Source organism: Mus caroli, unplaced genomic scaffold, assembly GCF_978045245.1.
Source record: "Mus caroli unplaced genomic scaffold, Mus_caroli_1 scaffold_15, whole genome shotgun sequence".
Lineage (NCBI taxonomy): Eukaryota > Metazoa > Chordata > Mammalia > Rodentia > Muridae > Mus > Mus caroli.
Window position 1 is genome coordinate 69,734,951 of NW_028227270.1, and position 25,136 is coordinate 69,760,086.

At 44.4% G+C, this 25,136-nt stretch overlaps 1 protein-coding gene across 1 annotated transcript; it reads right to left on the reverse strand.

The window, feature by feature from the left end:
• Positions 1-1,373: 1,373 nt before the first annotated feature.
• LOC147000973 (ubiquitin-conjugating enzyme E2 H-like) lies at positions 1,374-1,979 on the reverse strand. Its single transcript, XM_085830841.1, has 2 exons — positions 1,777-1,979; positions 1,374-1,683 (listed from the first exon to the last, which is right to left on the reverse strand). The coding sequence occupies exons 1-2, from the start codon at positions 1,977-1,979 to the stop codon at positions 1,374-1,376; spliced, it is 513 nt and encodes a 170-aa protein (XP_085686967.1).
• Between the last annotated feature and the right edge of the window lie 23,157 nt (positions 1,980-25,136).

Here is a 25,136-nt window from a genome sequence, read left to right on the forward strand (position 1 = left end):
TTTGCAATTTTATGAGGTCCCATTTGTTTATTCTCAATCTTACAGCACAAGCCATTGCTGTTCTATTCAGGAATTTTCCCACTGTGCCCCATATCTTCCAGGCTTTTCCCCACTTTCTCCTCAATAAGTTTCAATGTCTCTGGTTTTATGTGGAGTTCCTTGATCCACTTAGACTTGAGCTTTGTACAAGGAGATAAGAATGGATCAATTCACATTCTTCTACATGATAACTGCCAGTTGTGCCAGCATCATTTTTTGAAAATGCTGGGTTTTTTTCCCCCCCACTGGATGCTTTTAGCTCTCCTGTCAAAGATCAAGTGACCATAGGTGTGTGTATTCTTTTCTGGGTCTTCAGTTATATTCATGGTACTGTTGCTGTACCAGTACCATGCAGTTTTTTTTTTTTTTTTCACAATTGCTCTGTAGTACAGCTTGAGGTAAGGCGTGGTGATTCCACCAGAGGTTCTTTTACTGTTGAGAATACTTTTGGCATCCTACATTTTTTATTATTTCAGATGAATTTGCAAATTGCCCTTTCTAACACAGTGAAGAATTGAGTTGGAATTTTGATGGGGATTGCATTGAATCTGTAGATTGCTTTTGCCTCATAGCCATTTTGAGTATATTATTCCTGCCAATCAAAGAGCATGGGAGATCTTTCTATCTTTTTAGATCTTCTTCAATTTCTTTCTTCAGAGACTTGAAGTTCTTATCATACAGAGCTTTCACTTCCTTAGTTAGAGTCATGCCAAGGTATTTTATATTTTTTGTGACTATTGTGAAGGGTGTTGTTTCCCTAATTTCTTTCTCAGCCCGTTTATTCTGTGTGTAGAGAAAGGCCATTGATTTGTTTGAGTTAATTTTATATCCAGCTACTGCAGAGAAGCTGTTTATTGGGTTTAGGAGTTGTCTGATGGAATTTTTAGGATCACTTATATATACTATCTTATTATCTGCAAAAGCCTCACAGGCTTTCAAAGCACGCATCTCAACCCCTTCCTTCCCACTCTGGAAAAGCACTGTTCTATCTTCACCCAAGAGCTGGTAGATTTGGTTTGTTTCTCTGGAACCATCAATAAAAAGAAGCAAACTTTTCCTGTTTTCCTCATGTTTTCCTATGAGAATGGCAATTTCTTGACAGCTCAGTAGCACACAGGCTGACTTGGCCAAATGGACTTATGAATGCATGCATTCGGACTGCATATTGCTACCAAAATGGAATGTGAGAATATGCTATGCACCTCAGGTTGAGAAATGACCAAGAAGTCAAGATCTAAAGGGTGATATATAATGTATATATATATCAATTCTATTATTCATAAAAACCTTGTTTAGTAATAAAAATTGCTTTGTTTAAATATGAATATTAGAGTCTACATCTCATGGTTAGGGAACAGTAGTCTTTCTGAAAAGCAGGCGCCTTTTCTATTACAACTCCATGTCCTGGCCTCATCTTCTGAGAAGTCAGACACAGAACTCTCTGATGAGCTGTTACCAGTGCCCTCTTCCTGTACCTTCAGGGCCTCCTCCGTTGCATACTTCTGGATGTACTCTTTAATTTTCTGCTTGTACTCTTCTGGTAGGTGGAGGTACATGGCTGCAGAGTCACCATTGAGAGGATCTATGGGGTTAGGATAGGCCAGCAACTGGGGCAGGAAGGACTCAAATATATTGGTAAGATCATAGAGAGCTGTCCAAGTTTGATTAATTACATTTAGACAAACAGTTCCTTACGCTTCATCAATGTCAGGATGGAAATTTTTATTCATCAATCCTATAGATGGAGACTTAAAAGGGTACTTATCAGGAAGGTCCACTCTCACTTTAAACACCCCGCCTTCATATGGTATTCCTTGTGGTCCATAAAACTTGACAATGAATTCATTGAGTCCTCCTAGGATCTTAACCTCATGTTTGCTTTCAATGAGCTTGACTACTTCCATGTTCATCCGCCTCTTTCCTGGACTGGGGGATGACATGGTGTCGCCAATGCCACCTCCGCCTGTAGCCTTGCTGGTTCCTTGGCCGAGGTGACAACACTTGCGGTCCTGTTGGGTCTGCTCAGCTGCTGCCCCCTGCATGTGGGTACATCAGACACTGCCCCATCGAGTGGGGGTGGAGACCGAGGGTGCCAGCTCCTGTGGCCCTCCGACCTAGGCTCCACTGAGGCCAGGGCTGCTGCTGCTCCAAGCCATGCACTGCAACCTCCCACCTGTGCTAGCTCCTTCACCTGCCCACCTGCTTGCTTATGCTCTTGCCAGCTCTCAGCTGCTTCCTCCACAAGCTGACCGCTGGATTTTTTCTTAATTACAAATACCGGTGAGCTAAAAATCTTGAGCCTGTGATTGACCTGCCAACTGCAGTCAATGGAACACTGGCAGTTTAACTATAATTTTAAAGTTTCTTTTGCAATATTAGATCCTAACCATAACTTAGGAAACCAAAACCCAATTTTAAACAGTCCATACTCTTTAAAATCAACACCAAAAGCACTACTTTCACGTAACAAAGGTGCTTTTTTTTTTTCGCTGCTAGTTCTTATACATGAATGCATGACAAAATATCTCATTAAAAATAATGTTTTAAATCCTATCCTTTATAAGTTCAGTTTCTAGGATAAGAATTACACAAAATATTATTCCAATTTTGAAGTAACTTTAGAGACCTGCTTTCCTGGGTTGGCTCATGCCATGTGTGGTTGATTAAAATGACTCCAACCATGAGTTACCAGTTCTAAACTAACTTTCTTTTTACCAATGTTACATTTTTTATCACACCCAATAACTTACAAGGCAATACTCTATAACCAAGACATGCAGAACATTTTATACCTATAAAACTAGCCAGAAACAAAAATGAAGTAGCTACACACATCTTTAATATTTAGATCAAACAAAATTTTAATTTTTCTAGCAATAATTTCAAGAAAGGAGCACCTTGTTACCTCCTGAACCCAAAAATCACAATTGTAGAGATTTTATTTTTGAGATAGCTTATATCCAGTTTTTGCTAGTGCATCCCGGAAACAGGGGAAAACTGTTTTTCTGAAACCTATTCTTTCTCTTTCTCTTGTCATATGTAGATTTAGCATTCCTTCTTCTGGGAACCTTGGACAGCATCAATACACTTGAGCTAATCATTTTTTCTAGCACGTTGTTTTGTTGTTGTATTTGTTCTCTCTCTCTCCTGCTTCTCTTCCCTCTCTCCCTCTCTCCTTCCCCTCCCCCTTCTCCCCTGATGAAACTCTTGGCTGTGGACTCACCTGATGCAGTTCTTGGCTGCAGACAAATGCCTATACAGAATTCCCTCATCCCAACCCACTGTTACACCCCTAGGTGACTTCAGCACTGGTTCTACACCAACTTAGCCTAGTCCATAGACTTTTTGCACCTCCAACAACAGCCTCCAAAAGAAGAAATTTATGGCTAGCGCTAGTATCAATGCTGTATGTTGTTTACTGTAACTTCTTCCATTTTCTGTGGATTCACCAAGGACAGTGTTCCTCAGTCGACTTCCCCACAACCTTGCTCAACCACACATTGGATACCAACTTATATCTGTCCAGGAGCCACGGAGAACTGAGTAAACCTGAAAGGGAGGATGGGAATGAGAAAAGACAAGCAAGTGAGAGAAGAATGAAGCCTAGACAAAGATTTCTGAGGAGGACTCAAAGTTTAATTTTCAGCTTGTGTTTATATAGGCAAACCCCAAAGACACATCCTTTTGTTTCAGCTGGATTGAGTTGCAAAGCAAGCTCAGCAGGTAGTCAACTCCTCAAAGCTCAAAACTCAAAGTAAGAAGTTGCAAATGCAGCAAGGCCAAGGCCAGCCTCCAGCCAGGTTGTAAAACCACTGGATGTTTGTTTAGCCTATTCAAGGCTGGGGAAGGGCACATTCCCCCTGGGTCTTTTAAATTTCAGATCTGTATCCTAGAGCAAACTCATCACACTCTGGATTTCCTGGTCTAAAAGTGTGGCAGTGTATTCCAAACCAGCATTCAGTGCTGGCTATGGCAGGTGCACCAGAGATCTGCCTGCCAGGACCAGGAGGCTCTGCTCTTACTTATACAACAGCATACAGGTGGTATTGCTTCCAGGTTCATCTCTCCTGATGCAACCAGGTTTCTGCACACTCTGCAAAGCATCTGAACTCCCCCCATTTTAATTAAACAGAGAGAGGGGCAGAACCAGGTCTCCTAGTAATCTTCCTTCTTCAACATACACACGTCTGAGGCCTACTCTCTGCCCTGAGAGAAGGCGGTCTAAGACTGTGATGGTCTGAAGATCCCACACTCAGAGGCCCTGGCTAAGACCCAGACCTGTTAGAGTGTCTCCCCTCAGAATCCATAGACAAAGAGATGCCTAGGAAGGAATTACTTATATATATATATATATGTGTGTGTATGTGTGTATATATATATATATATATATATATATATATATATATATATATGTATATATATATAGCTAGGCTCTAACCATCGAGGGACAAACGTACTAGAAGCAGTTTTGTGGGATCCCAGGCTAATATGCAGGTATCAGAAATACATGGATATAGTGACTCTTCCTGCTGCTGTTGACAGTGCATACACATTCACTCTACTGTGTGCTCAGGCCTCAGGGTCATGCAAAAAGTTATGCCAGTCTGAAGGGAGCTCCAGATGCATCCAACAACAGGAATGACATGTTTATTGTTCTGTAATATCCAAAATGAATTCAAGACCACTCAGTACCTTCCCTCTTCGTAAAGGATTTTCTGAACTGTACTAGCAGGCAAAGTGCAGAGCCAGTTAAGAAAGCTGGCTGACTAAACAAATGTAAAAACATAGTTTTAATGGTCAAAATGACTGAGCCTATAAGCTTCCAAAACAATATTAGCTGTTCTCAAAGAAATAACCATAACAAGATAGCAGCTCCCAGAAAAATCCCTCTGCCCCACCTCACACTAAAAACCTAAAGGACAGAAAAAAATGAGAGTCACCCTATCTAAACCAACCAATGTCTAAAGAGGTTATTGGCTACACCAATTAAAATAACAAAAGTGTACAAAGTATGTTCTTTCTTTGTTCTGGGTCTCTCTTCCGGCCTGCATGCTAAGAGGGGGTTCCCCAACATGTTGGATAAGTAAAATCTTCATGCTTTTTGCAAAGATTACAGTCTCTGGGGTCTTTGTTTGAGTGACGGTCATTTAACAAACTACAACAGTTCCTGCCTGGTTACTGTCATTGCATCTTAGGATCTTAAATTATGGTGTGTGTGTGTGTGTGTGTGTGTGTGTGTGTAGCAGTTTAGCTCCTATCCAGGACTATTCTCAGAGGACAATGTGTCTGCCATCTTCAAAACCCCAGTAGAGAGGTTTTTCTGACCAGCTTTGTCTCATTCAGGTTTTTGTTTTTTATTCTTTTAAATTTTTTCCCCTTAATTTTTATTTCTTTAATCCTGCACTACCACCGAGCAAGCAGCAGGTGGCGATATGAGACAGAGTGACAATAACCAAGGATGGCAATGAGGGTTAGACTTGGTGCTCACACAAGAAGAATGTAAGTAAACAATGAAAGGATATAAGAAGATTCAGGAGAAACTTTAGCGGTGCTGGGGCACGAGGAGGGTAAGGCAGACATCTGAGAAGTCTTCTGTAAGACAGCTTTACTCCTCTCAAACACAGAGTGCAGCAAAGAGAGAGTCCCCACAACAGTGTTTGAAAATGAGGAGTCTGAGACCTCTGTTATGAGATGGATTCTGGACAGCTGGGGGGTGTTTCTCAATAGAGGAACAGTTTGGTTGTCCTGAGGATCATGTGACAGTGTCCTTTACATTCTGTGAACTCAGGTGGAGAGGGAACAACCTCTCAGAGAGGTGGGGGAAAAGGAGTTTCCACTGAGCAGACAGAAGATGAGCATCCACAGCAGGCTTGCTAATGAGGTGGGTCCCTCGCCTTGCCTTCTAATCTTGGCTGAATCAATTTGGTTGGGTTGTAGGTCCTGACCCCTTCTTCCCATGGCCTGGCTAATGGAGGCCTCAAGGCTGCAGAAGTTTGGATTCTAAACCATCCAAGATTTTGTGCAGTATTCCTGATGTGTGTAATGTCATAAGAATGATTGTTCTTTTGCCAGGGACCATGACTTATGCTCCTGAGTTAGCTCTGAGATCACCTACAGTCAAATCCTGCTCTTGACTTGCCTGATCCTCTCAGATTAGCTCTTCCAAACCATCAGTTACTTCTTTTGCCTGGGAAATTTGTTGTCAGCCCCACCAAAGACATTTGAGTTCACAGATAAAAAAAAAAATCCACACACTTAGCCTTATTGATTTAGAATTTGCCTACTAGCACAATTTCCTGGCAACAAATCTCCTGCCCTAATCTTACCACTATCAGCCAGATCTCATCAACCTCCTCATGCCCCTGCCTTCAGTGAAGGCTACAGGGCCTAGGTGACCCAAGTCCTTTTATGAAATTTGCTTTCTACTCAGTCCAATGTATGGCACCAAAAAGCACCTCACTCTCTTCTCACATCCTTTTCTCCTCCTGGGACCCAGAGGCCTAACCTCTACCTTTTGCACAGCAATTGGCTGCTTACTTCTTTATTGAACAAATCAAGAAACATTTTGGCAACCAGATTTTAGTATCAGTTTCACCCAACTGGTGTGTGGCCTCCCTTCCCCCAGCCTGGAACTTGCTTGCTCAAAGGTGGAGCTACCGGCTCATTCGTCCTGCCACGCCCACTGCTGGAACCTGCCTTTGCTGCCTGGAGGCACACACGTGTTCGTCCTGCTACTGGACCCTGAGTTACTTGGCGGGAAGTTGGGTTCCCTCCCCATTCCTTTATAACTGAGTGTCTCAAAATAGTAAAATTGAGCCTTGAACAGAATGTATGTTGTCTTGGCTCCATTCTTTTCTTCCGCCCCGTCTAGATTCCTCTCTTTTCAGCGAACTGCCATTCTCAGTTGAACCGTTCGTGTTGTGGACTGCGGGCAGGCCGCAACACTGGTGGACCTAAGCCAGAATATGGGCCCCAGTCCTGGGAAAGGAGGTAGTGTGGTTTTAAAATTGCATGCAGCACACTCCTTGGACAATCTGTGGTGACTGAGATACCCAGGCTCTACCAAGCTCATGCTCTGTGGATGATCCCAGGGAAGCAGAGCCCTGCCCTCTTTTCTATCCCCTTTTCATGTCCAGGCTCTTCCAAACATGGAGGTCCTGCACAGGAGAGAAAACACACCACTTTTGTCTTTAGAGAATTGTCTTGTCGTATATAACATTACCTTTCTTTCCACCTGTTTTCTAGAAAGTGACAAAATGTCATTGTTGAGGCAAGACTTGCTTTCAGTAAGTATGTAGCTGGACCTGGAGGGTAGGCCCTCTGAAAATGTGACCCTTTTGGATCATCTAGTCATCCTCAGAACCCTTGTCTAAGGCAGCTTTACAGAGCTGTGCCAACCTTCAGAAGGAGGTGTGGGTTAATTCAGGATTCTGGAAAGGGGTGAGAAAAATGAGTCAGTCAACTGGACTGAAATTGACACCATTAAGCTTCTGGACCATCCAAACATCCTGAAGCTGTTCCATATCAGAAAACACATCTTTATCAAGCTGGAAATTGCTGCTGAGGGTGGCTCGATGAGCCACATTGAAAAAGTCAGCTGTCTACAGGAGGAACAGGCTCGGCACATCTTCACATGAGTGGTGTGTTCAGTTCACCAAGCAATGAGAACTCCATTGCACAAATGCACCTCAAACTGTGTTAGTTTGGCCTGGCCATCTAGTCACCTCCAGACAGGTGTTCAAGGGTGGTGGTGGTATAGTGTGTGATGTGGTGAGGCCAGATCCCCAACATAGTATGTGTGGCACAGATGGTTTCTCCAGCTGCATCTGATCATAGCGTTACATTGGCAGGTACAGTTGGATATGGTATGCAACAGTGCCTGATAACCTAGGATCTTATATATATGCTGAGCATGCACGTCTCATCCCATTAACATGCTATATACATTTTGTAGCTTAAGTACATGAAGGACACTCATCAGATAGATTTCTAGATATCAGTCCTGTCTAGACAAATTGTCTTCTACTGTGGCATATATAATGCCAGGTACTAGAACCTGCTAGACAAACCCCTGACTCCAGTGCCTCCTGAGATACAGGGATAGGTATCAGGTCCAGCTGGACATCCCACCTCCTGTCATTGACCTACCTATATATCCTGCTAGATTCAAATCTTGCTGGACATCTCCTGCTCTGACACAAGAAAGGAAATAAAAGCCTACCAGAGTAGTTGTCAGTAGATTTAATTATCAGGGGAGATTTAGCATCTACACTTCTTGCTAAGGTCCCAGTGACACACTTTGAAAGGATCCACTCTGGGAATCAATGAGGATCGGGCTTACAGAGCTTAGGTTAGTGGCAACACACAGAGGCGCAGGTGTTTCTCCCTGCAATGTTGTACCAGAAAAGTGAGTACCCAGTGAGTTTGCTGTCTTCTACATACATCTATGTAAGTTGGAGGTCCTCTCCCCTAGTCTTCCCTGGCCTATACACTTCAGAGCCTCTGCAAGGCCAAGTGCAATTAGGGAAGGGTTGCATACTACATACATTATTTGGTGGTGGTGAGGACTGTCTTCCTGGTTTGCAGATGGGCCTCTTTTATTTGTACACCTATATGATAGAAGGAAAGAAAGAGAAAGGCACACACACTCACACCATACACATACCCACACTATACATAGTTGATAGAGCACATAGAAGTTTTTTCTCTGTTTATATTTACATGGGTATCACTGTAATTAGGAGGTTCCCTGATTGTAACCTAATTATATCCCAAATCCTGTATCACACCACAGAATGGAGTCTCAGTGTGAAGTGGGGTGGAGCCAGGATAGCAGTTCCTAACAGCTGCTCCAGGATGTAGTTCCTAACAACAGAATCTGTAAGAGAATGAACAGAGGGGACTGTTATGAGAAGTGATCAAAGTAGCTGGTTAGTTGTTCAATATGCTCAATCAAATGTTTTTCCATGTATCCAAAAGAAATCTTAGTTACATATATCTGATCAGGGTACACTAACACATCTGTTTTTATTTTCTCAAGCATTGTTTTGTTGTATTTGAAAGGTACTTTTCTCTCTGGTTTTTTTTTTTTTTTTTTTTGGATATTTTATTTATTTACATTTCAACTGTTGTCCCCTTTCCAGGTTTCCCCTCCAGAAACCCTCTATCCCATCCTTCTTCCCCCTGATTCTATGAGGGTGCTCATCCACCCAGCCACCCATTCACAACTCCATGCCCTGGCATTCCCCTACACTGGGGCATGCAACCTCCCCAGGACCAAGGACTTTTCCTCCCACTCATTTCTGACATGGCCATTCTGTGCTACAAACGTGGCTGGAGCCATGGGTACCTCCATGTGTTCTCTTTGGTTGATGGTTTAGTTCCTGGGAGCTCTGGAGGGTCTGGTTAGTTGATATTGTTTTTCATACAATATATTTTGTTTATATTTTTTTCCTTCCTCCAACTTTTCTCAAAATTTTTTCTTGGTACACATCCAACTTCATATTTTTATATAAGGAAAACAAAAAAACCCCACAAAAATTACACTGGTTCAGTGGAAAAATTTTAAAGCACTTAGAAAAATATCTAACACAAGTAGGAAAGCTATGAAGGTAAAGTTTTTCCAAATTTTGAAAAGATACATTTAATAGTCCTAAACTTAAAATAGTAACATTCTTGTCATAATTTAAAAGAATCAATTTTATAATATACTATTTAATGTAATTGATATATTCTAATGTAATGAAAACAAGAATTCAATACTATTTTCAGATTTAATATTATGATAAAATTTAAGGTTTTTTTTTCTCCTTGGAATCTCACAGGTGTACAAAAATAAATGGGAGAAATATAATGATTTTGATGGATAAAATAGTTAAAACCCTTCCATATCCTATGGGACTAGAGAGGTGGCTCAGTAATTAATACCAATAGCCGTCTTGGCGAGGACCAGGGTTCAGTTCCCAGCACTCACATGGTAGCACACAGCCATCTGTCACTCAGTTTTCAGGGGGAAAGTGCTTTTCATGGAACAATTTCCTGCCAAGATATACAACCAATAAAGGGCTCATGTTGTGTATAGTTTTCACTACCCAGCCTGTGCTCTGGGAACATGCTGCACAAGCAGACCCCACCCAGCTTCCCTTGAATCCATGAATGAAAGACACACACTCAGTTCCTTTTCAACTTGCCTTTGGACACATTTGTTGGGTGGTACTTTCTCCTGTCTGGAAAAGTGTGCCCTGAACAAAATACTTATCTCCTCTCCTCTCACCTGCCCTATATTGTAGTTGCTAAGATACATGTAATACCTGATTAAAAACCCCTGACCACCGTTCCTCACAAGACCTCACATGGCTGCTTGGCTTATCTATCTCTCTCACAACATGGCAAACTCTCCTCTCCTCCCTCTGTCTCTCTCTTGGCCATCCAGGGACCTGGAAGTCCTGCCTGTACCTTCTTCCAGTAATTAGTCCCTGCCTTTCTTTACTCACAGAAGAAGCAATTAGGGAACAGGACTTAGCATCAGAATTATCCCTACAGGTTCACACCCAGAATATAAGTTTCTATAAATCAATGAAGGGAAAGTGTGTTAACAGTGTGGGAGACTGGCCTAAAGCTGAGCTTTATATAATAAAACAGAAATATAAAAAGGAACCAAACAAATTCCAAGTCCCTAGGCCCATCCATGGGTTACATCCATCCTACAGTTACTGAAGTGAGTAAGGTTGGGAAAAGAGGCTTCAAAGGAGCAGACAAGGAGCCCAGCCGTGTGCCAGTGGGAACTTCTGTACACCTGAGCTGGAGCTGCTATTGATAGCAACATGTATGGAGGAAGTGGGTTTCAGGGAAGTCACAGCAATTCAACTGGAGAATGTGAACATCTATCAACTTTGGAATACATAGAGGAATCTGGGGACATTAAAATTATGTGAAACTATTGAGAAGGGTGTTGATTCCCTAATTTCTTTTTCAGCCTGTTTATCCTTTGTGTACAGAAAGGCCATTGACTTGTTTGAGTTAATTTTATATCCAGATACTTCATTGAAGCTGTTTTTCAGGCTTAGGAGTTCTCTGGTGGAATTTTTAGGGTCACATATATACTATCATATTATCTGCAAAAAGTGATATTTTGACTTCTTCCTTTCCAATTTGTATCCCCTTGATCTCCTTTTGTTGTCAGATTGCTCTGGCTAGGACTTCAAGTCCAATGTTGAATAGATAGGGAGAAAGTGGGCAGCCTTGTCTAGTCCCTGATTTTAGTGGGATTGCTTCCAGCTTTTCACCATTTACTTTGATGTTGGCTACTGGTTTGCTGTAGATTGCTTTTATCATGTTTAGGTATGGGCCTTGAATTCCTGATCTATCCAAGACTTTTATCATGAATGGGTGTTGGATTTTATCAAATGCTTTCTCCGCATCTAATGAGATGATCATGTGGTCTTTGCTCCTTCTTAGAATTGGGAACAAAACACCCATGGAAGGAGTTACAGAGACAAAGTTTGGAGCTGAGAGGAAAGGATGGACCATCTAGAGACTGCCATATCTGGGGATCCATCCCATAATCAGCTCCAAACGCTGACACCATTGCATACACTAGCAAGATTTTGCTGAAAGGACACAGATATGGCTGTCTCTTGTGAGACTATCCCGGGGCCTGGCAAACACAGAAGTGGATGCTCACAGTCAGCTCTTGGATGGATCACAGGACCCCCAATGGAGGAGCTAGAGAAAGTACCCAAGGAGCTGAAAGGATCTGCAATCCTATAAGTGGAACAACAATATGAAGTAACCAATACCCCCTCCCCCAGCTCGTGTCTCCAGCTGCATATGAATCAGAAGATGGCCTAGTCGGCCATCAGTGGAAAGAGGCCCATTGGTCGTGCAAACTTTATATGCCCCAGTACAGGGGAATGCCAGGGCCAAGAAATGGGAGTGGGTGGGTGGGGGGGTGTGTGGGGGACTTATGGGATAGCATTGGACTATCAAAGAATCAACAAAGAAAATTTCAGACACATTTCTCCAATGACCATTGATACAAACTTATTGAAGAAAATACTTGCAAACTGAATCCAAGAAAACATCAAAGAAAGCATCCACCATGATCAAGTAGGCTTCATCACAAGGATGTAGGTTAAATATATGAAAATCCTTCAATACATTGTAATCCACTAAATAAACAAACTGAAAGGAAAAAACCCACATGATTATCTCACTAAATGTCTAAAGAGCATCTGACAAACCAACACCCCTCCATGATAAAAGGCTTGGAGAGAGCAGGAGAGACGCCCAGAGGCCCAGGAGAATGAATGGAAATACACAGCTGCTGGGCCGGGATGGGGTTTGGGAGAGAGTTCTCTAGGAAGCTCCAGAGACCTGGGATAAGGGATGCACCCAGGAGTCAGTGTAGGTGACCTTAGCAGGAATCCCCCACAGTAGGAATATGGAACCTGAAGCAACCACCTTCAGTAGCCAAACGAGACCCTCAGTGGAAGGTTGGGGACATCAACCCACTTGTAAAACCTTTGACCCCCAAATTGTTCCTATCTAAAAGAAATGCAGGAACAGAGATGGAGAAGAGACTAAAAGAATGGCTGACCAGTTACCTGCCTATTTTTTGATCCATCCTATGGGAAGGCACACTATTATTAGTGATGCTACAATGTGCTTGCAGACAGGAGTCTATCCTAGCAGCTCCTCTGAGAGGCTCTTCCCAGCACCTGACTGAGATAGATGCAGACACTCACAAAACACTGGAAAACCTTGGATGGAGGTTGGGGACCCCTGTAGAAGAGTTAGGGGAAGGACTGAAGGATCTTAATGAAATGGCAACCCCACAGGAAGACAAACAGTGTCAACCAACTTGGACCCCTAGAAACTCCCAGAAGACTGAGCCACCAGCCAGAGTATACAGGGGCTGGTTCAAGGCCCCCAGTTTATATGTATCAAAGGGCTGCATTGTCTGGTCTCAGTGGGAGAGGGTGGGCCTAATCCTGCACAGACTACAGGGGTGAGGGAATATTGGGGCTTAGGGGAGAGTGCTGCTGCCTCAGAGGCTAAAGGGGGGGGGGATGGGAGAGGAACTCTGTGAGGGATGATGGGGGCAGCATTTGGTACATAAATAACAAAAATTTAAAAAGGCTTTAGTGTACTTGGGTGGATCTCTCTGATCTATAGGGTGTTCCAAGACAGCCAGAATTATACAGAGAAACACTGTTTGGGGTCAGGAGGGAGGATCAGTTGTTGTATAAACACACTGGCAAGTAAGCTGCAGTATAAAGAAAGTCAAATCACTCTACCTCAGTCTTCTTTCTCTTCCATCAACCTGGCCTGGTGCAGCTTCCCTGACCGGCCTAGGCCCTTCAGTACCCCACTCAAAGGCCACCCACACAGGTTCCGGCGCCCTGGACACAGGCTCTGGGGCAGCAGAGTGAGCATTGCTGAGCTGCACTGTCAGTGGCAGCAACTAAGTGGGGAGCAAGGAGAAACTGCTGCTCCAAAGTCTGTGACCACTGGACTCAACAACCAACTGCTGCACAGGAGATCAACTGCTTGAAGACCTAGAACCCTTTCACCTGAGGCTCCAACTTCACAGTCTGACCCTGCCCCTACAGAATCACCTTCACAGTCCTGCCCCCTGCCCCAAATGAGAAAGCTCCGACCACTTGCTCAGTTCTTAAACTCTGGGATCCTGTGAAAGGGTGGGATCACTAGCCAGGGCAGTGAAGGCTCTGTGAAGGGTCTGCCTCCCAGGGACTGTCTCCTACTGGAGGCTGACTAGCAATGTACAACTGAAGCTGCACTCCTGCAGGATCCAGTTCTCCAGATCCCCAGATCTCAGCTGACAGATAAGTTCAGGCCTGGTGGTCCCAGGAGTCATTCGTCTAGCTGCTTACCCGACAACTAAAACACATTGGCATCGACCTTTAAAAGCTGGGTTTAACCTGTGAATCTCTAGGCAGAATCTGCAGCACTCTCTGTTTATTAATCTCCAACTGCAACAGGTCAACTGCTTAAACCACTACAGACAATTATTCAGACAGCAGCTTAGCCTCATATATACATAAAAAATTTGAAATATACTTCTTCTCTTTACCACTGAAATATGGAACAGTGGTTTACATAGGTATTTACACACACTGGTGTATATGGAAGCATATATACATATATATATGTATATATATTTTTTTGGTAGACAGCACTAAGCAAATTTGTAACTCTGGAATCATGTTCCCAAGCAGGAAGGGTTTTTGTTTTTGTGTTTGTTTGTTTGTCTGAAGTGTGGCATAGTAAATTCCCATTTGGGAGGAATGCCAAAGAAATGACATCTCCACGGAGTATACGTTAAACACTCCTTGGAGTAAACTGATTGGCTGATTTTTTTCTCTATCTAAAACAGCCATACAAAGTATACATTTATCAGAAACACCATAAATAGAATACAAACAGCATAATTGTCTTTTGAGGACACACACATATATACAGTTATACATATATACACGACCAACAGGAATGTTCTCAAATTTTACTACTTTGACTGTATCAGCCCGCTGCCTTCTGGCCTCCCAAATTCCTGATGGCAGGAGGATACGCTCATCATTTTGAGTTGAGATTTGTCTTCTCTTGATGTTCTCTTGGGTGTAGACGTTCATGCCTCTGTTTCCAAGCATTAGGGAGACTAAGTCAGGATTGCAGCAAGTTTTAGTCTACCCTGCGCTAATAGCAAGTAAATGTCTCAAAACAACATCAAACAATTCTTTTTTATTCTCCTCTTTCAAAGTTTGATTTTAGAGAGTGTCAAGGTAGTGTTAATCCCACAGATGGGAGGAGAAAGACCTTTGACCCAAATCATCATGGTTAAATTAATCAAAGCAGGCAATGGATTGGCCTGTGGATCACTAAGATGCCTGTTGCCAGGTGGTCTGCAGGAATGAGCACCTCTCAGTCAGTCACCCTGCAGTGAGGAGTCCATCTGCAGCCTGTGAGCAGTGGGGCTCACAAGCTGCTAAGCTGCTTCTGAGGCCTGACTGTCAAACTGAGCAGCTTTGCTCCCTGTGCCTCAGAGAGCATTCTGAGGAAGAATGAATGTCAGCAATATTGTCTGCCTTGTATCTCTTAGGACTCTCCTTAATTATTGAACAAAGAGTTGCTCTTCTTTCCCACCAAGTCGTGCCTTTATAGTCAGAATGACAAAGAAGGTATCCCTACGGGTGCTGGGCTAACCTGGCACTGTGAACTGTGAACTTTGTAAGGAATCCTTAAGATTCCTTTCAATCCTGGCAGACAGTGGCAGGGCCCATCAACGCCCATACTTGAGTGACCTGGAAGGACGAAAGAAATGGGACTGTTGAACTCTACTTTGGACAAAATCCGTAAAATTACCAATGAGGTTTGTCCAGTGTGCTCACCATACAGAGACCTGTAACCTCATTTCCTATATGAACCAAGGGTAGGTTAATCTTGTAAAGAAGCAACCGAGAGTCAGCCAATCACAGCAAAGAAATTCCAGCCAATCGCAGATATGAATTCAATTACAGGCTGCCAGTCGATCACGTGGTGCCTGCTGCACATGATGCCTGCAGCCAATCAGGATGTATCTGAAAGATTTGCTGCTCTTCATCTGTTTAACTGCAGGGTGTGCAGTGATGCTGGAGTAGAACAGATCTGGACCTTGTTAATGTATCGGGTGGAAGACTTCCTGTAAGGATCCCTACCCAGGAACCACAGAGAACCTGTGTCCCCCAGGGCTTTTGGGGGAATTCAGAGGTGCTGGGGGCGGCTCGGCCTTGACTGGGGAGCTGACATGCCTGGCAATATTGAAACAATAGCATCTGGAGCACTGTAGCCCGGCCTGAGATTCCTGTAGAGTCTGGCATGGAGGAGACAAGGCAGTCTCAGAGCAGGTCCTTGGAGAGTAGAAAGGGGAGGCAATTTCTAGGGGAGTGCTGGAGGAATGTTTGGAAGAGGGAGGGGAAGTGGGAGGAGCCCCTGGGAACTCAGGCCCTATACTGCCCCCTGTGGGCTACAGAAAAGATGGAGGCCTCCAACTTTTCTTCCTCTTCATCCCAAGGGAACTGTCTGGAGGAAGAAGGAACTGCACCAGCCCAGGATACGGAGCACGGTTTCATATCAGTAGCCTCCACAGGTGTTGCAGGTGTGTGACGCACATGTAATCAGACAGACAGACATGCACGCATTTGCACCTAAATTAGGGGAAAGGTGACCTGATTTCTCATAGTGAGAATCTCTGGAAGGCTTTAGAGCAGCAAAACAAGCTGCTGCTCCTCTGTTTTGATGCATCTTTATGCCCAAGTGGATGGATCCTGGGACTTGAAGCTTGCCTGGAGCTGAGTGCTGCCTAGCCAGGACCCTTCCAGGCCTGCTCAGTGCCCAGGTAATTCCTGCACTTTGAACAAGCCCCTTCCTTTGTGTGAGCCAGGCCTCTAGGATAGCCTGGGCTCCGGCTGGTCTCATGGGACAGCAAGTGCTGGAAGCCCGGAAGGACTTACTGTATCATCCCAGGTCATGCTCTTGATAACATTAGGTACCCTCCTCTGCCCTGAGTGTAGTGTTAGTGCTTTGTGTATGTATAAAGTTCACCAGGGTACAGAATTCTTAGGTCTGGCTTTCCCGTCAATCAGGAATTCATGCTTTCTGGAGTTAAAAAGGCTCTTCGGAAATACTATTTTCTGATTGATGGCTCTGCTTGCTTTCAGAAGTCTGTGATGGAGCTGAGGTTTCTCCAGGCTTGTGGTTTAGGCCAAGAGCAAGGGTCACTGGGATGGTGTTAGAGAGAGGATTCTTACAGCCAACGGTCCCATCCCTAGAGTTGGTGCTATGTCCTTTGAGGGCAGAGGCTTCTTGCCCATGGACACCACGACTGCACACATAGGCTTGAGAAGATGGAAAGCAGGAGAGCCCTGGTCAGAGTGACATATCTCTCAAATGCCATTTGTAGTCACCACACATTGCAGGGATACAGGTTCAGTGTGGCATCTCCAAGGGGTCTTGGGAGGAGGGGGCAAACAATGACTACTGTTTTAGTTAGGGACATCATGGCAAAGCTTATAAAAGAAAACATTTAATTGGAGCCAGCTTACAGTTGAGAGGTTTAGTCCATTATCCTGACAAGAAGCATAGCAGAATTCAGGCAGAAATGGTGCTAGAATGGTACCTGAGAATTCTACATCTGGGTCTGCAGGCAGCAGGAAGGAAGACTGAGTCACTAGGCCTAGCTTGAGCCTATGAGACATCAAAGCCCACCTCCACAGTGACACATTTCCTCTACCAAGGCCACACCTACTCCAACAAGGACATCCGTCCTCTCCCTATGGGCCTTTGGGAGCCATTTTTATTCTAACCACAACTGAGGAGGACAACACTACTTTGTCACCCAGACAAGCTGAGGGGGTGCCAGGCTCGGGTCCCACAGGCTTCATCGTGGAGGACTGGCTTCTTTCCTGGGATTTCATATCTCTCCAAGAAGCCCATGGCACAGGAGACTAGCACAGCCCCAGCATTCCTGAGCCCTCCTTGTGATGTGTGAGATGCTGGGCCTTCTTATGCCTCTGAGTACCTATACCTACACCTGCACAAATGTAGAAACTAGCCAGAGGGTCAAGCTGAGCAAGTCCCTGAGGTGGGGTCCCTGGAGGGATGGTGTTTCTCCTCATATGTGAAGTCTTTTTCTCTGGTACTGGGATGGCGTGTCTCACAGTGCAGCTATGGAATATGGGTGAGTGTGAGTGTTATTGTCACTTCTCTGTGTGCCCTATCCTCCTAGGAGCTTCTTCAAAGATGACCAAATGCTTACCCAGCCTTGTTCCTAGCTCAGTGTACAGAGAAGTCACTACACTGAGAGAGAAACAAAACCAGGAAGCAGTCCCTGCCCTGAGAAGAAGCAGCCATTAGTACACAGAGGGTATGCTCACATAAGAAGTAAAGCTTTCCTTTGTGGGACATATATTTATTGAAAAATATTTCTTCTGTTAACATGCATGAGAAGCATTGTGTTGATCTGATGTGCCACCTTACTGACTGATGCCTGAGGGACATGGGAAAGGTGACCCAGAATCCTGTCTCCTGTCGACTATGTGGGAAGAGTCTCCTGGACACAGACTTTCTGGGCAGCAAGGCCTGATTGCTGTCCCTGTTTGTGATCACCTTGTTTTTCACTGGATGTCTGTGGCTTCTGGTGCTGATATGATTGATGGCCATGGTTTATGTCTCTCATCACTCTGCTTTGTTCTAGGTTATAGCGACCCCCACTCTTGATAGGAGTAGCTGCCCTCAGAGGGCTGGGCATTCCTCAGCATGGCATCTTCATTATGATGGGCCTCTTTGTGTCTGAGGCTATCTTTTGCACTAGGCTGTCTCTAATGATGTCATGAGCATCCTACTGTCCCATGTATAGAAAGAGATTCCTTTGGACTTAGATCCAGCTCTGGACAGTAGCTGCAGGGACATAACACTAACCTAAAAGTATTCCATTTCCTAGACAATATTATTCACATACTTCAGAACATTTCCAATCCTTCCCTTAAAATGCCTTTCTTGGGGAGACTATCACTTCTCTGATGGGCAGAGGGAGGACGTGCTCCCAACAGTACCCACCTAGTTTCGTGAGCTGAGCATGGGCTCATCTCACCAGCTTGGGTGACCCTCATCCCTGCAGGCCTTTTCCTTGCTGTTCTGCTCTGGGCCATCTGTGGCCACCTCTCTCCTGGTTGTAGAAGTATCCTGCTGGGACTCCTTCTGAAACCTTCTCTTTGGCAACATGTTCCTTCTGCTCTTTGCTGTACCTCAAGCTCATTCAGAGAGCAGAGTCGCCAAAGTCTCCATGTTGGTTCTAGATGATCTAGTAAATGCTCAGAGAGAGAGAGAGAGAGAGAGAGAGAGAGAGAGAGAGAGAGAGAGAGAGAGAGAGAGAGAGAGAGAGAGAGAGAGCAGGCTTGCTGAGGTGGGGAGTGTGGCACAGTGAGTCGGTGGAGGACCAGGGGACCATTCTGGAGACTGTTTTGTTAAGTGTATACCTCTCACTATTGTGCTTTCAGGCCCACACGCCTGCATTCTAGAGTAGAGGAAAGGTTTTTACAGGACTCAAGCCTGACTTGGCCAGATTCATTGATAATTCAGGCAGTGACACCAGGCTGCCAGAGAGGCTCAATTAGCACTCAGCAGTGACCTCACTGCCTCAATTCCAGTGACTCCACAGTCATGGTGGTTTCATCATTGACGACTGGAATCCTATTTCAGTCTTCATGATAGTCTCATGTCTTCTGTGACTTCTGAGGCCACCCACCTACCCACCTGCTGTGTGTCACCCATCATCTATGCAAGGATTGGGCTTGACTACATGCTGAGCCTCTGGGCTCCCAGGACAGCCTTGCTCTGGCAGGTTCTAACCAGGAGAGAGCAAGCATGGTCCCCACAAAGCAGGCAGTCCCTCTATGCAGTTGTATGGCCCAGGCAGAAGCAGATAGGGTCCTGCTTTGAGGCCCCTGAAGCCCTGCAGATAAACAGGAAGAGAGAGGATTCTGTAACATGGCAGCTGACTTGAACCTTTTGATGAAGTTTTTCCAGGAGCATGGGAACATTAGCAAGAGACACAGATGGTAGAAGTTGAGCAGCCCAGGGAAGGGATGAGGCTGGACTGTCCCTCAGCATGGCATCCCCTGGCTCCAGAACCTGCAGGTTTGTGCCCCACCTGAACCTCACAAGATGTCAGTTGTCTTACTTTCTGACTTAGGTGAGACCTCAGGTCAAGGAAGTTAACCTCCTGGGGGTGGGCATTCTCATGGGATGTTCAACCCTTCTAGGATGCTGGCTTTATGGGCTGAGGAAGCAGGGCTTTGTGCAATCATGGTCGACAGCAGACCATGATCAGCACATACAGAGATCATCCTGTATGTCTTGCTCTGATTTCCTGCCATGATTGACTTGCAAGTTGTTCTAGAAATGTTTCTTGCTTGAGTCACTAGAAAAGGGATTTCTGGAGTGGCACTTGCCAGGCCTCAGTGTGTGGGTGATGCTTCAATTTCAGGTAGCTCTTCTCTTCCACCCATTTTCCTCTAGCCTCTTCTTTCCATCTTTTAGTTTCACCTCTTGGCCCATCTTAGCAGGCCTTTCAGAGCTAAAGGACCCCATCATCTACACAGCCTTTCTGCCTTCACAAGCAACTGTGAACTTTTCTGTCCATAGCATTGACATTTCTTTGAGAATTTACCCTTCCCACATCAGACTTACCCCATGAGAAATGGGAGCCTTGGTGCTGTTCATGTCTGGTGTCTTCTGGCTGTGTTGTTCCTTCACTGGTGATGATGCAGTATACATGAATGACAGAGATTGACATGGAGGTCTGGGTGGCCTGGTTGCCCAGGGAAAAGTTGAGAGTGGGCTCACTAATTATGCCTTGATACTCCTGGAGGAGAAATTTTACCTTTGCTCATTTCAGTCACTCCAGGAAGGACAGTTCATTTAATTGGCACTTCTGCTGAGATAGAAGTCCGTTCTTATAGTCTAGTCAAAGATTTAGAAGGATCTGCTTTTTCCTGAGTATATAGGAATTTGGCCTGGGTCTGTACCTTAGCCACAGGTCCTAAGTTGGGGCTAGGTCTCATTGCGAGGTAGCACTAGGCCTGGGAGCAGAATTGAGGTCACGGAGCCTGATGTCAATGTGTGAAAGAATGAGAGATTGTGTAATGAAGCAGCTTAGGGTGGGTAGAGGAAGAGTTTCCAGAGACCAGGAAGGAGCCAGCAGAGACTCACTGAGCAGGGAGCACATTCCATAGCAGTACCTGCTGCATCTCTGCTCCAACTTACCCTCCAAGCTCTTGGGGGAAATGGCTGCTGAGAACTGGGGATTCGCTGTTCCATTTTATGCTGCAGAAGAGGAAAGAGTGAACTCATCGTGGTTCAGATAAGAACTCTTGTGGTGGCTACAGGAGGCATGGAGGTGCAGTCTGCAGCCCGGGTTGGATGAGGTCAAGAGGCCTGGTAGGCAGAGTAGGGTCAGCCCCTATTGTCCATGGGTCCACAACTGCCCTGACCTCAGATATCCTTCCTATTTCATGCACCATTGATGCTTGAACCCTGCTTTGATTTTTCCTACAAGGTAAGGGGTCACTTTGGACCCTTGGGGTCACTTTGAGATACTGTGACTTGGGGTCACTTTGGAGATACTGATAAGCATTATGCAGAGGTGTGGCTAGTTCCTTGTAGTTTCTGAGTCTGTTCTACTACCAGCTATCTCTACAGGCTAGACTTAGAGATTAGACAGAGGATGGGCCCAGTGACTGCCAGGTGGAGCCCAGGAAAGCAAAACTCCAACACCGGTGTTCCTGGACTCAGGCTAGTGACAGTGGCTGCAAAGAAAGTTTCATTGGGCCCTATCATTTATACAGTGCTTCTTCTACCAAATTCTGTGGTTTTCAAACCTACCATATGAGTGAGAAAGAAGGAATCCTTTCAAAGAAGACTATGTCTATGGGAAGTGAAACAGTTTGTCCACAGATGGGCCCAGAGATAATCCTCCAAATCTGGATAGCACAGTTCTACTCCCCATATGCTCCCCTCTATGAGCATTTTATGTGGATAGCTTCATTTTACGTTTAGAGCCTACAATGTATCCACAGTTTTGATTGTTTCCCTGTCACGGTTCTGCAACTCACATCCTCGGACACATAGCTCTCCTTACTGAGGAACCGGGCCAGCAAAGTCACCTTTGTAGAGGAAGGGCAGAGCCTAACTTTCATAGTACATTTTTCTTCATACTTTTGCTCTGTCCCTGATAGACACTAAAAGGGTTGGGGTTCCATTCCCTCCCTTGTCCCTGAGGGAGTTTCTTGCTCCCATTATTCCTGGGCAGTTCAACTTCCTATGTTGTCAGGATGATCTATGTGTCTTTCTTTTCCTTTTGCTTCTTTGTTATGTGGATAAATAGTCCCACAAGTTTCAGAAACTCACTCCTTGTCCAGAGAGTTCCAGTTTCAGCTAGGCACCTCTGCTTCACCACACATTCTGAAGCTTTGTGTAGACCACATGGGCCCACTCCCTTCCTTGTCCCTATTTCTAGTTCCCAGGAGTGACACTGTGTTTTCTGAAAATTTCACAACTGGCCCCTGATTTTGAAAGTGAAAATGTCAGTAGAAGGGAAGATATCCTCATTTTTGCCACTGAGCATCTGTGTGATGACAACAAGTCACAAAGCCTTCCTAGGCTTTAGTTTCCTCATTTGAAGCGTGAAGAGGAAGATGGACGGATGCTTCTGTGCATCTCAGGAGCAGTACTCTCCTAGGCTCCTTGATGGCTTTGAGCAGACTTCTGCTGAGACCCAGCTCTGGGCTGTCACCTAAATTGTGACCTTTCAGGACACTAGCACTGCAGCCAACCAACAGTGGATAGAGGGTGGGAAGAGGAGTCGACCCCACCAGGCTGCTGTTCTGCAACTCGCAGTTTTGAGATCCAGAGTGTGCATTAAGAGTTGTCTGTGCCATATGCTCCTAATGATCTCAGCACATTTGATCCCAGCACTGGGGCTGAAGAAAATGCTTCTATCAAGGCCAGGTTCAACCAGGGGTTTTAAAGCAGGGAGGGACCTGAGGGACGTAGAGTTCATCACCTTTTAATGACTGTAAAGCAGGAGTTGGTGTCCCAGGGGACATTAGCAATCTGACCAGTTCCCAGACTGGAAGTGGTCACGTGGCTCTTGGCTTATTACCAAAGTCAGGAAGGACATTCTTTTCCATGAGGCAAAAGACACCTGGGAGGTGGAGACTTTCAGAGGCAGCTCTTTCTTTGCTATTTGTGTGCATGATTTCTCTTTCAGAGATGCCAGGAGGCTTCATGTATGGTTTGATAAGCCATTTTAGAATGAGAGGGATTATAAATGCTCACTATTGTCACTAAGCCATCATTATTATGGTAATGCAATCAGTAAATATATCTGCCTCTTAAGGTCTAGTGTAATTGGATTCTGCTGAATTGATGCAATTAAAAGAATTAGGGAGCCCATTAGGTGATTTATGTTTTCTATAAAAATTTCTCAAAATAGCAAAAAAGAAAAAGAGTAGGTTTCACCCATGGCTTTGCTTTCTCTAGTCTATCATTCCACCCACTGGAGAAACACTACATAGTATTTAAGGCTTTAGATAGTTTAAAAACTAAGAAGACTATCTAGCATCAACAAATCTGTACAATTAAAAAATATCCAGAAACGAGAGGAGAAAGTCTTACTTTATAGTTGATTTAGTAGCATTTCCCTAATAGCATCAGTTTCAAAGACATGTGTGGCATAAATGTTCCAAACATGACATGTCCAAAGAAATTAGTCAGAAAAAAAAAAACAATGAATGCTTTTAGGTTCGTGTCTTTGAATTTTTTGCAAGCAAAAATTCAGATGCTATTTACAGAGTTTGAAATAATGATGTCTGGATCAGTGTCTAGTATATTTAATTTTCCTTCTTAGAATTTAAATTCACTTAAATAGCTATTGACTGAAGTCATCATACCTAAGAAGCACTTTAGACAATGACTGACATAAGCATCAATGAATTAATTTCTGTCCTGTTTTCCCTGAGCAGCTCTAGGCAAAACCCATTTTGATGATTTGGGAATAAAAACAAATGCATGAGAGGAAAGGGAAAGGAAACTCAGAAGAGGAATAAAAACTAAAATCAGGTGGTATAGCTCATGAAAACTGGTACTAGTAGGTATACCATTGTTGTATCATATGAGGCTATAGTTCAATCGTCATGAATTACATGATGAGAATGAAGAAATCCAGATAAGGAAGCCTGGGAGAGACAGTTCAGACTGTAAGAATAATTGGGGCCTTTTTCTATCAGGTCTTTTTTATATTGTAGTTCCCTTTCTGGTGCTGGGATAGAGCAATCTGTCCAAAAGTGACTGAGGGGAGGAAAGGGTTTATTTTAGCTCACAGGTTGCAGTCCATATTCAGAGAAGTCAGGGCAGGTACTTAAGCAGGAAGTCAAAGCAAAAATCATGAGAAGAAGTATTGCTTTCTGGCTTACTCTCTGGCTCATGCTCAACTAGTTTTCTTATACAGGCTAGGCTCAGCTGACTAGGGATGGTACCACTCACAGTGGGCTGGACATTTCTACATCAATCATCAATCTCTCAAACATGACTGCAGGCTACTCTGATCTACATAATCCCTCAACTGAGACTGCCTCCGATGTCTCTAAGATGTCAAGTTGATAGTTAAAGCTAACTAGGATGCTTCATCTCTGTAGTTTTTGCCTAGCACGGTTTCCAGGGAGGGTGTTGAAGTGTAATTCCCAAGTAAACTCCTGGGTGAGCTCCTTCTGGGAGCCTTAGGAAGGATATCAAGTAGGATCCAGTTTCAATCTGGTGTGGATGACTGTTGGTCTCCCACTATGTGCCTACTGAGGCTGAGACTGGTCTGTGTTGAAAAAGGGGCTACTTTGATTGTCCAACTGTGAATGCATCATTCTTGCTAGGACTAATCTAGACACAGAGTTCATCTGAAAATGTGCTCCTCATAGGAAGATGTATTTAAATCAGGACAGTGAAGAAGTTGTTGCATCAGCATCTACTATTAAAAAAACAAGAACACTGCACCTGTCAGCAGGGCACTTGACCCACACACCACCCAGGGTGTAGAGGGGTAATTGCCATAGGCTATCCTGACTGCTAGGGGTTTTGCAGGCTGCTCATAGGAAGAGAGGGACTCTGACATACACTCCATGTGCTTCATGACAATCTATCCCACACAGCCTTTCAACAAACCACATGGAATCCTCATGCAGCTACACAGGCTTTCCATGTTGTTGTTTTTTTTTCTTTTTCTATTTTTCTGTCAATCACCATATAAACTGTGCCAGGAGTTAAACTGGTGATGCCAATAAGAACACTGTAAACTGGGTTAAAGTGCCTGGACTATTTTTGGGAAACCCAGCTCATGAATCAATGAGGGAAGAGTCAACTTGTGTTTGACCCAAATAGTGGAAGAGGCCTGAGTGGCATGGAGGAGGAGGTGAGAGCTCATGTTGGGGGGGGGGAGAGAGAGAGAGAGAGAGAGAGAGAGAGAGAGAGAGAGAGAGAGTCAAAGAGAGACA

Bases quoted from the DNA above. Each gene is read 5' to 3' on its own strand.
- LOC147000973 (XM_085830841.1), bottom strand. From the start codon at position 1,979: ATGTCATCCCCCAGTCCAGGAAAGAGGCGGATGAACATGGAAGTAGTC. The intron at 1,684-1,776 runs AGGATTGATGAA...GACAGCTCTCTA, and splicing joins CCTTTTAAGTCTCCATCTAT to TGATCTTACCAATATATTTG.